Genomic DNA, 12,356 nt, shown 5'->3' with positions numbered 1-12,356 from the left:
TTTTATGTATTTATTTATTTTTTACCTCTTCAACCTCTTCTGCGGCATTGTTCTAGAAAAAGAGAAAAAGGAGTATTCTTTTATTCAACTGAATCAAAAACACATTAAGTATTTCAAAAGAGACATTTTTAAAAGCATTAAATAAGGTATAGGCAATGTGATAATCATTGATCATTAAAATTTATTTCCAAAGCATTCACACTTTAATGGATGCAAACTCAGTTACATTAATACAGCTTTTTAATAAACCCTTTTCATATAACCTAATATGATCATAAAAGAGATTCTTATGCTTAATGCATGCAATTTAACCAACTAGAGCTTCAAAACGGATGCTTAAATCTTAAATAAATATGTTTTTAGTTTCATTTTGAAGTTAATATATTTTTGGAAGGTTTGTCATGCTTTGAGATGTGTATAAGCTACAAAATAATTCTCCTAAAACAAGTTAGAACAATTGCTTTTTTACTTAATTTCACAAGGTTTCCAAATAAAAATCCAGCCCTTGCTCACACGTTACACCACAGCAAATGTAGCCAGTTCTATTAATCTGTACTGCTTTAGGAGAGACTCAATTCTAATTTCCGGAACAGTAGAAGCATGAAAGTTTAGACTCAAAACTAAATGTTAAGACCAGGGCAGGGATTGGAGGAGGGGGGTGAAATACAGTTAAAGAAAATGAACTCCATAGATGCATTTAATATATCTTAAGAACATGTTCATTAACCGAAAATGAAATCAACAAGAACTGTAGACAAACACTTTTGAAAACATGCAATGCAATTCCTACACTCTTTTGGACAGCAGTTCTGCACCTCAATGTTTTTTAAGTCACTAAAAACATTCACTAAAATGTCTAATTTGCTTCCTTATACACAAGAATTACAAAAATTAGCTGGTCTGTGAAAAAGGAAGACCCTTGGGGGGGGGGCGGGTAGAATGAAGGGCAGAACACAGAAGTCAGTCTGAATCTTGTAATTAAGATTCATGCCCCTTTGTCAACCCTCTGTCTAACGGATGTTTACAGCCAGTTCTAATAGCAGGGTAGTTTTCCCAAAATATCATTCTTTTAGAATGCTAATTTTAATTACTCCCTTCAAAGAGTAAGCAGAAATAAACCCTACATTAAGAATCAGTAAATAAAGAATATTCAATTATTTTTCTTATAAAGGAAAGGTAAATTGTGACTTTCCCATATTTTTGGTAGTGGATTTCCCTCAATCTTCTCCTTTAAGGTAATTTCACTGTTTACTACGCTAGTTAATCTCTTGATAACATAGTTCATCCCACAAAAAATAAGTTTTTATGGTACTTATTCTTAGCACCTTCATCAGAAGATGTTTAAAATAAATTTCGGGGGAGTAAGGAAAACTCAAAAGAGTCTCAGTGTTTCTCCATGGTTAAGGTCCATTATGTTAGAATTTTATTCTCAGAAGATATCTTCAATTACAAGAAATCCTATTATACTAATAACATTCCAAAAAGTTGAGACATAGAATGAACAGAACCTTCAAAGTGTTTAACTGCTTCAGAATTTGGTGTAGGACACAGTCTCTTTATGATAGCTAAAATTCACATTTGGGATTATCAATTATTATATGCTATCTTATTCTTATTCTATTCCTATTCCTATGCAAAATACATATCAAATTAAAATTGATTTTAAAAACAGAGAAAGTTTGCTCACGAAGAGTGCTTTTTAAGCAATTTCACCACTTTCTGATCACCCTAGGATATGTCATTTGGACGGAGGCAGTAAAAAGAGTTCAGTCATATACTATCTGTGTAACCCTGGGCAAGCTATTTAAACTCTTGCCTCAGTTTTCCAATCTGTAAAACAGAGATAGTAACACCTACTTCACAGGCTGCTGTGAGGATGAAGTGTATGTAAAGCACCTAGCAAAGTGACTCAGCACATAGTCAGAAATGTTGGTCTCTTCTCCTTCCCCCCCTATACCTTCATAAGCACAGCACACTAAAACAAAGGTCAGATCAGAAAATTATTAGCAATGTGAACACTGAGCCACCTCTTAAAAACAAACACAACAATATTTAAACTGCTCTTCTAAAAAGTTTGGGTGGAGTATAATTTAAATTCAACCAATTTGATTCACCAATTTAATTTTAGGGCACATGGGATATATTCCCAGACCCACAAAAGTATGATATTATAAAAAGAATTACATACTTAAACAAAAGGCATTTATTTTCAAAATGCTATATATATTACAATCTAAGCTATGTAAAATAAATCTGGAATTATAACTTTACCAAAACATTATCTTTCTGGATCCTACAACTTTATAAACATTTGTGATGGAATTTGCATATACAAAGCTCCAGAAAGCGAACTATGCTTGGTACTGAAATTCAGTACTTAAAAATAAGTCCTAACCTTATATCCAAAATTTAGGGAGATTTAAGATTACAATTCTAGAAGCAGAAGAGCAAATCAAGAATTAAATTACCTGTATATGTTTGGATCCAAAAGCAAGGCAGTATCTTTGGGTAGCTTTGATAAATGAACTACTTTAGTTTTTAATTGATGTCGTTCACTTTCATTCACCCACACGTCAGGCAGACTATGAAGTAAAAAAGAAGTCATAAATGAAATAACGTTAATCTTAAACTTACTCTTCATATAACTTCACATTACCCAGACTCTTCTGGTAGTGTAACTGAGCCACCTAGGTTAACAAGCTTTTCAGGAGCTAAGGAACATCAATGGGATGCAGAGTCTCAGCTAAAAAATGGCAGGGAAATTTCAGGAATGAATTTGGGAATGAGTTAGGAATTTTTGGTGACAAACCAAATCAAGCTTAGAAACATGCATTATAAAACACTGTCTTTTAATTCACTGAGTAAAATTCATACTTGAGCTTGACTTGATGACAATTTGACAATGAGCTTTTTCTTCTTTTTTTACTGAAGTACAGTTGACTTCCAATACTATGTTAGTTTCAGGTGTACTACATAGTAATTCAACAATTACAGGCATTACTCTGTCACTGTATCACGTTATCATAATACTCACTATATTCTTTATGTTGACACCAAGTTTTTTAATGAAGAAATAAGTAAACACCCCACTAGATTAACCCCATTTAAAAAAAAATGCACATGTGATCAAATCCTGAATTCAGAGAAATTTAATCCTACCAGGAAATTAAAATAAAAGCAATTTGGTATTTGGACTGATCAATTTCCAAAATATTAAGAATACACATATATTTTAATATATCTTAAAGGAACTATGTTTATAACCTTAACATAAAAGAGCTCCTACAAATCAGTATGAAAACAGGTGAATACTTATTGGGGAAAAAGGGACAGGGGAGACAAAGGACACAAACCAATTCACCAAAGATTAAAAAGTTTAAAAATTATCTTATTTGTAATCATAGAAATACAAAATGTAAGAGTGATAATAATCAATGTGTTAATAGTAAGCCAGAGAAGTAAGCTCTCTAATGTAGTAGGTCGGATTATAATTGGCACAAACTTTCAGGAAGACAATACATGACAATACATATCGAAAACTGTAACACTCTGCAGTTTGTGTATTGAATTTAATAGCTCTTAACAGAAAAATGGGTAACTTTAATGTTTCAGAAAAAGGAGCTCATTAAATAAATTTTACAGATTTACACAGCCATTTCAAAATATTTTACAGTAGCATTTCTACAAAACGTGGGGGGGGGAAGGAGGAAAGTGGTAGAAAATATGTTCTACTTGTTAATGGCAGTTTGATAGTCACAGGATTAAAAAAAAAAGCTAGATGTCTTTACTAACATGTTAGCGCATGTATTGTAAACTCCCAAATCTATTTAAGAACTCTTAATTCATGGGGCACTGGTGATTCAGTACGTTAAGCATCTGACTCTTGATTTTGGCTCAGATCATGATCTCAGGGTTGTGAGATCAAGCCCCACTTTGGGCTCCACACCTAAGGTGTAGCTTGCTTAAGATTCTCTCTCTCCCTCTGTCCTTCTTCCCAACCCCTCTCTCCCTTAAAAAAACAAAAAAAAGAAAAGAAAAAAAAAGAATAAGAGCTCTTAATTCACATCACATTCATTAACATCTCCTTGGAATGAGAAACAATATTATAGAAAAATATTTAATAACAGGGCGCCTGGCTGGCTCAGTCGGTTAAGCATCTGCCTTCAGCTCAAGTCATGATCCCAGGGAGTCTGCTTCCCTCTCTCCCTCTACCCCTTCCTCCCCTGCTCATGCTTTCTCTCTCTCAAATAAATAAATAAAATCTTAAAAAAAAAAAAAAATTTATAACAAAGACAAATGTTAACCACATACTATTAATTTCTGAAAAACCAAATATACACAATGAGATTCCATCCTATGATACACTTTCATTACCTTTTCTAACAAGAAAAAAAAATTAATGAAAAGATAAAAGGAAAATTAAACACAAAATGTCTAATTAAGGGGCACCTGAGTGGCTCAGCTGATTAACCATCTGCCTTTGGCTCAGGTCATGATCCCAGGACCGTGGGATAGAGCCCCACATCAGGCTCTCGGCTCAGCGGAAAGCCTGCTTCTCCCTCACCTTCTGCCCCTCCCCCAGCTTGAGCTCTCTGTCAAATAAATAAATAAAATCTTTAAAGAAAGAAAGAGAGAGAGAGAGAAAGAGAAGAAAGGAAGGAAGGAAGGAAGGAAGGAAGGAAGGAAGGAAGGAAGGAAGGAAGGAAGGAAGGAAGGAAGGAAATGTCTAATTAAGGAGCATGTGGGCCAGAAAAACCTAACACTGCTAGAAAACCAGTCACCTGATTTTTCTATAAAATATCAGTGTGTGCTAGAAAGTATTTAGAAATTTTTTAAATAAATGATTCAAACAAAGGCACAACTAAGGCTGCTTGCATACCATCAAAGGGTCACTGAAAAATCCTAAAAGTAATCACACCCTAAAAATGATTAAGAACTGCTACAACAACTTTTATTAAAAACAGTAAAAAAGCTAGTTTTAAAGCTCATAACATGACCCAGGTACTGTAAGAGCTTTCACAGATTATTTTTTAATCCTGAAAAGTCAAAATGTTTTGCAGTTTAATTTCTGTAATTCTTTTATAATATTCAAACCCAATAACAAGTAATTTTTTAGTACAAAATATTAATAAAAATAAGACAGTCTATTCATAATAGTATTCCAAACACTTACATGTCTTCAGGCATCCAATGAAGCAAAAGTTTTATCTTTCCAGAATCCTCTTTTCTCTTAGCTATTACCTAGTAGTGATACAAAAGAGATCATGAAAATGATTTATAGAACATTATTTTAATATATCAATAAAAAGCACTTTTGATCCTAATCAAGAATTTTTAAGTCTTCATATCCTGGACCACATATTACCACAATATTTTGTTCTGACCTTGGAGAAGCTTCGCCTTTGATAATGTATTTTCACAAAAGACAGAGGAAAAAGGAGTTGAAGAAGTTTTGCACTGACAAATACTAGCACCATATTAATTTTATTAAGGGAATGAAAATTCTATTTATTTTAGTATCTATTAACGTCTGAAAAGTAGCTAGACTGCCAACCAAAAATCTGTATTGGTTGGAATATTTTTAAAGAACAAATAAAAGAGTAAAGAAAAAATAACAGCTGAAATGGGAAAAGTCTTTAATTTATGACTAAGATATTTGCTGTTTTTCTATTTGCTGGTTGGTCTGTGTTATTTTAAATGAAACTTTAGCCAGTCAGTGTTTAGGTTCAGTTATAAGGAATCAAAGTTAAATGGTGGATCAACCTGAATAAAAAGACCTACATAATACAAAATGTAAAAAAGGCAACGTACTTGTCATTCATTACCAGATTCTGAAAATTAAGGAAATGCTTAAATAATTGACCAAAACTGTATTTTATAACTCTTACAACTTCCTTATTAACAAAATTAGCACTTTAGTGTTCTCGTAGTCTAAATTTCCATTATTTTTACCAAGTTTAAGCTGCAAACAGCCACCTCAAAATATACTAGAAGTAAGTAAAAACAGCACTTTATACGAAAATAAAATACCTTCTATTCCCATTTTTTAAAAACCAACAGTTAACTACTCTAATTCTAGATTTGGCAATGAGATTAATTTAAGAGCCCAAAGATGGATCTGAAAATGCTGAAATAAAATACCTCTACAAAAAAATAAGACATGAAAACAATGCAAACCAACCAAGCACAGCAAGCCAACTGACTGGTAACTAGGATTCTGCTGACCTCTTCTGGAGAAGGCTCGAAAGAAAATGTTTCAATTAAACAAGTAAGACAAATTAGGCCAACTGCACAGTATGTACCTCATACATACTTTTCTGCAAACTGTTGCATTATCAGTATGGTTGGTTATTTCCTATAATTGCTTATCTGACTTCTAAGAAACTTAAATTTGCAGTTAGTATTGGATAGTCTGCCTACTGAAAGAAGTGATTTTAACACATTCCACCTCCATCAAAACCTTCCTAGTCATGGAACTAGGGAGGTCCACTGAACCCCTTTCTTATCTGTTGAGTCCAGTGAAGTACGTTTTCCTGCACTGATGTCTCTTCCTTCCACTTTCCTCAGGAAAAAGCACTCCTCAGATTATACTCTACCTTGTGGCTCTTCCCCAGTTCAAGGCATTCATGCCTCCTGATGTGACTTGGGGATGCAAATCACTCCTATTTGCTAGTTTCTTATTGTATGGCAAACATAAACCTCTCAGATATTTTCTACAGCGAAAAAATGTATTTTCACGTTCACAATTTTGACGCAGTGAATTTAAAAAAATTTTTTTTCCAGACTCCTAATATCACCACTGTTTTTAGTTCCTTCATTTTTTTGAACATTATCTATTCCTCCCATGGTGAACCTAAGGATTTCATCACAAGAAGCTACCTTAATGAGAAAGCATGTGAACGTTGGTGCTTCATTTTTTAAAACACAACCTTATTCACCATCATCACCATTATTACTTAACATGTCGAGATACTTGCTCATTACTAAACCATTATTTCATCAGATCTATTGCCCTGTAAAGTCAGTGATAAGCCCCAAACCTCACTCCTTACACTTCTTCTCTATTTATACTTGGTTTCTAGGTGATTGTATCCAGTCTGATTCCTTTAAACACCATTTACATGCTGAAAATGTCCATATTTGTATCTGTAGCCACACCTCTCCTCCAGGCTCAAACTCTTACATCCAACTGGCTAAGTGAAAGAGACAACAGATTCTCTACTGAATGTGTCAAAAATTAAGCTCTTGATATTCTCCTTTCCCCCAATCTGCTCTCCTCAAATCCTCTATTAAATGGCAACTCCATTCTTTTGCCCAGTTGCCCAGGCCAAAAACACCGGAGTCATCTTTTACTTTCACTATCAAACCCGACATATGATCCATCCGTAATTCTGGTCAGTAATACTTTCAAAAGATATCCAGAATCTAACAATTCTTAGCATCTCTACTGTAACCATTCTAGCCTTTCCTCGCCTCAGATACCAGAAAGACTGATCCTCTTTTCCCCATCCTGATCTACATTCTGTTTTCAACACAGAAACCCAAGTGAGCACATTAAAATCCACAGGAGAGGAAAGAGATCAGTGAGTTCTCCAGAGCAGGGGATGGAGAGCAGAGGTAAACTACAAAATTACCTAGAAAACTTTTGAGTGATGGGAATGTTCTATATCTTATCTGTGGCAGCAGTGGTGGTTTCATAGATCAATTGTCAAAACTCATAAAACTGCATACTTTAAAAGGGTGCAGTTTATATTTACTATACCTCAATAAAAATTACGAAAAAAAAATCACATCAGACCATGGCTACTCAAACTTCTTCAACGGCTCCCTATCACACAAAGAATAAAAACCAAACTCTTAGTCCAATAATATTCTCCCCCTATTACTGACTTAACTCCTACTCTCTGCCTTCTCACGTACTTGACATATTTTCAAACATACTTGGCATATTCCTATTTTTCAATTTTATATTTGATTTTCCCTCCAGCTATGATGTTCATCCCCCTAATAACTGAATGGCTCATACCCCCACTTCCTGTAAGTTTTTACAATTTCATTATTTCATCTTGTTTATCATGTCTCTTCTATTAGACATGGTTTACTGTTTTGTTTTAATGGTTTTGTTCACTGTTGTACCATCAGTACACAGTAGGTGCTCAGTATTTAAGTGAATGAACAAATGAGTACTAATGCACACTTTGGGTCTGGTGACCACATCTTACTTACTGACCTTGGAGAAAAAGAACAATTACAGACCTACCAAATCATAAACCTATGTTATCAAACTTCAAAGGAAGATTTCAGAGGTGCCTGGTGCTCAGTCAATTAAGCATCTGCCTTCAGCTCAGGTGATGATCCCAGGGTCCTGGGATCGAGCCCCGTTTTGGGCTCCCTGCTCAGCAGGGAATCTGTTTCTCCCTCTCCTTCTGCCTCTCCACCCACTTATGCTCTCTCTCTCCCGCAAATAAAATAAAATCTTTAAAAACAACAACAAAGGAGGACTTTAACCATTACTGCTGAACAAGCCCCTGATCTTGCTGAATCCCAACAGAATTCCCAGTACAGCCATTTTAACTTTGTCTTCACAAATTCCAATTTTCCTTTCAACTCTTTCATTCTTATTTAGATAAACTGTATTTCCAATGTTTTTTTTTTTAATCCAATGTTCTTTAAAAGAGAATAAATACGGTGCACTTTTCCTCAAACCCAAACTCACATCATGTGCTCCAACCTCAGAAAAGGCTCTCTTGCTTTCTATCTAATCTTTACATTTCTTGCCCTTAATTCTGGCGATCATAATCAAAATTGGGAATTTTTCACTGGAAGTATACATAAAAGAAAAAGTGAAAATGTAATGCAATAGAACCTCAATGTTATAGGAGATGGAAAAAACAGATATTCAAACCAGAAGAGAAACCGGTACCAGTATTGATTTTTTTAGGCAGCTCTTTCTACCCACGGGTCCTGTCCTCATGCTTTAATAAAACCACCTTTTTGCACCTAATAATAATAATAATAATAATAATAATAATAATAATAATAATTGATCTTCTGTATTTAATTCTTGTGCATTCTGGTTGATATAAAAAATAAAACCTAAATTCAGTATATTTTATATTTCAACAGTCAAAATTAAACAATCTCTTTCTCCAGGGATTCAAATCACCAAGGTCTGGTCTAAAATTTATCTCTACTAACTTACCTATACCAAAATACACCAATTTAAGGATTACTGGATAATAAAATGGCAAGGGGCATGGGAATAAAGAACAACTCTGTTACCTCCTAGCTAACCAAAAATACTTATTGCTTTTTCAAATTTGACACTTTTCCTATAGTGAACATAGTCAGTTGTTCAATGAATATACAAACTGTCTACTATGTATCAAGACACAATTACAGAAATTTGGGGTATGTCAGTAGAACAAATAAAAGCTCCCTCCTTCACAAATCTTTAATTTAATGGCCATTATCTTATTTCTGTTTAATTCCAACTTCAGATGTGTTTTGGGGGGTGAGGGAGGAGCATGTAAGCACTTAGGGCTATGAGTTAAAAAGAATCTAATATTCTAATTTTACAAATGAGGAAACCAGAAAAGACACCTAGTTTAAGGTTACATACAGCCTGACCTTCAAATGCCTACAAGCCCAAATGTCACCCCAATATTCCTAAATATCTCAAATTAAAGGCTAAAATACTCAATTTAATCATCAAAATGTTGAACTGTGGGAAATACAGTTGATTCTTGAACAATGCAGAGGTTAGGGCTGCCAACCACCCACGCTACTGAAAATGCACATAACTTAAAACAGCCCACTGTTTATCAGAAGCCTTCTCGACAACATAAACAGTCGATTAACATATATTTTATACATTATATGTATTATATACCATATTCTTACAATAAAGTAAACTAGAAGAAAATCATAAGGAAGAAAAATACATTTACAGTACTTCACTGTATTTATTGAAAAATCTGTTAAGTGGACCTGTGCAGTTCAAACCCATGCTGCTTAAGAGTTAACTGTATTTGCTTTATAACCAACAATACATGTAATTTTTAAAGATAGAGCAGAACTTTTTGTGATTTTGTTAAAATATATTTTCTTAGATTTTGAGTTTAGAAATATGATTGTGAAAGTCAAAATACATGTTGTTGCAAACCTACATAGATAATTAAAAAAAACAGTAACAAATACTTACAGTACTATGAAAAACAACACTGTGTCCCTTCCCTAAACTTTCTATATGAGCTGAGAGGTTAAAGCATATGGCTCGATGTCTTATCGCATCCAGTGTTTGTGCATCGAAGAAATCATGTGGTCGTGCTAAAAGTCAATACAAAAAGGTAAAGAATATTTAGAAAAATGTAACAACTTGCCAAGCAGCCAAATAGTCCATTTTCCACAAAAATATGTAATAAGTAAGAAGGATTGAAACAATTAACATAAGAATTTTGCTTTCAGAACTTGGGGTCTAGCTGACAAGAAGGATACACAAAAGCGGACTTCCAACTACTGAGTGAATGTGGGTTAACTGTGCCCACTGGTGTACGAGGTTCTAACCTTAGGCCTTACGATTCCACAGTGCAGCTACCATCTTTTCCGTATAATTTCGTATTTTACTTCAATACCTCTCCTGAGCACCAGTCCTGTATTTTCAACAATATGATGAGTATCTCATCTATCACTGAGATCTAATTCATCACAGCCAAACACATAAAATACAGGTCATGAATATTCTATGTTAACATGTAATCAAAAATTTTCCATATTTGGGGTACCTGCCTGGCTCAGCTGGGAGGAGCACAGGACTCTTGACCTCAGGACTGTGAGTTTAAGCCCCATGTTGGGTATAGAGAGTACTTAAATAAATTAAAAAAAAAATTTTCCCCCAAATTTGACAAACCTGTAATATTATTTTAGAGTTTCTGACAAGAATTTTCTTGATTATAAATAACTCTTCTGGGGCGCCTCAGTGGTGCAGATGGTTGAACATCCAACTTGGTTTTGGCTCAGGCCCTGATCTCAGTGTCCTGAGATGGAGCCCCAAGTCTGCTGGGATTCGCTCTCCCTCTCCCTCTACCCCTCCCATGGTGCTCTCTCTCTCTCTCAGATAAATAAATAAATATTTAAAGGAAAAAAAAAAAACCTCTAACAACAATCTAAGAAAATTATAAATACAGTTTTCAGCATCAATGAGTCTGCCAAAATTCTTTCTAACTCCCAACTCCCCCAGTTATAAGCTGTGTGACTTCACGTAAACTGCCGAATCTACTTAGCCTGCTTCCTTATGTGTGAAATGGAGCTATAGACAATGATTAAGTAAAACAAATGCATATGAAAAATGCCTTAAATCACAAAGCAGTTTATATTAATAAGTTTATACTACTTTTTAAAATAAGCTCACAAACCTGGAGTAAGCAATCTCTTAATAATAACAAAACTATACACTGAAGATTTAATTTGGTAAGAAAATTTTTTAAATTTCTATTTTCATTCCACTAGTATTATTATAATTTTTTTATATCCTATTTTTATTACTAATAAGAATGTTGCTCAAAATAAGGAAAATGAATTTCTAATTTTATAATTGTGGAGCTTACTAATACATGAACATTTTCAAGATCATCTGGAATTAAATTAAATTTTATTGACAATAAATGAAATGGCATGATTTCCTAGTACAGCATATTCTGAATTACGTGTATGCTGATTTACCACACTATTCTGATTTAACTACTATGTGAAGTGGATTTGCCTCTTACTAATCATGGAGTGCTCAGAACATCTCCACAAATCCACCAGAGCTTTTGTGGGAAATGTTTTCACCAGTTGGCACACTCAATAATGTAAGCTAAATAACTATTTTTTCATTGGACTTTTCTTCAAAAGGAAATAAAGTATCAAGTAATAAACTAGCAGAACCCACAAGACTAGGAATGCAACAGTAAATCAGAAAAAAATATTTGACGTTTATGGGACAAAAAAAAAAAAAAAATCAAAAGGAAAAATAAATCCCCTTCCTATTAGATTTGTGGCTACTGGAGGGGGAAAAAAAAGTGTACTCTACTCTGTCCATGCTCTCCAAATATGCTTTTTTCTGAGCAGGATAAGCACTGGGAGAAAACAGAGAAACTAGAACAATAGTCTCCAAAGCAGGTCTGTGTCATGATCCATTAGGATAAGGGAAGAAAATACTATCACTACTTTTGTTTTTCATCTTGATGTTTTTCAATATACCCTTCTTGATAAGTGCTTTATAATGTATCAGCAGCATTACCTGTGTGCGCTATATAAGCATACATGTTGGGACTGGGTGCCCAAGAATTTTCTTTTTAACTGATGAGCCATAC

At 34.1% G+C, this 12,356-nt stretch overlaps 1 protein-coding gene across 11 annotated transcripts in view; it reads right to left on the bottom strand.

Annotated features, from left to right (window-relative positions):
- The window catches only part of AEBP2 (AE binding protein 2), a 133,898-nt gene that overhangs the window by 73,375 nt on the left and 48,167 nt on the right, over positions 1 to 12,356 (bottom strand). For all 11 annotated transcript variants that reach the window (XR_006409848.3, XR_008961506.1, XR_008961508.1 and 8 more), the window contains exons 5-8: positions 10,205 to 10,329; positions 5,174 to 5,241; positions 2,469 to 2,582; positions 26 to 52 (exon numbers count right to left, since the gene is read on the bottom strand). Coding sequence is in view for 1 of the 11 variants with exons in the window: in XM_026502323.4 (XP_026358108.1) it covers positions 26 to 52; positions 2,469 to 2,582; positions 5,174 to 5,241; positions 10,205 to 10,329 (334 nt within the window). In the remaining 10 variants the exon portion in view is untranslated. The remainder of the gene's footprint in view (positions 1 to 25; positions 53 to 2,468; positions 2,583 to 5,173; positions 5,242 to 10,204; positions 10,330 to 12,356) is intronic.

The sequence above is a fragment of the Ursus arctos genome, unplaced genomic scaffold (assembly GCF_023065955.2).
Source record: "Ursus arctos isolate Adak ecotype North America unplaced genomic scaffold, UrsArc2.0 scaffold_26, whole genome shotgun sequence".
Lineage (NCBI taxonomy): Eukaryota > Metazoa > Chordata > Mammalia > Carnivora > Ursidae > Ursus > Ursus arctos.
The sequence above is the reverse complement of the archived record's forward strand: the minus strand, read 5'-3'. Positions and strand labels throughout refer to the sequence as shown.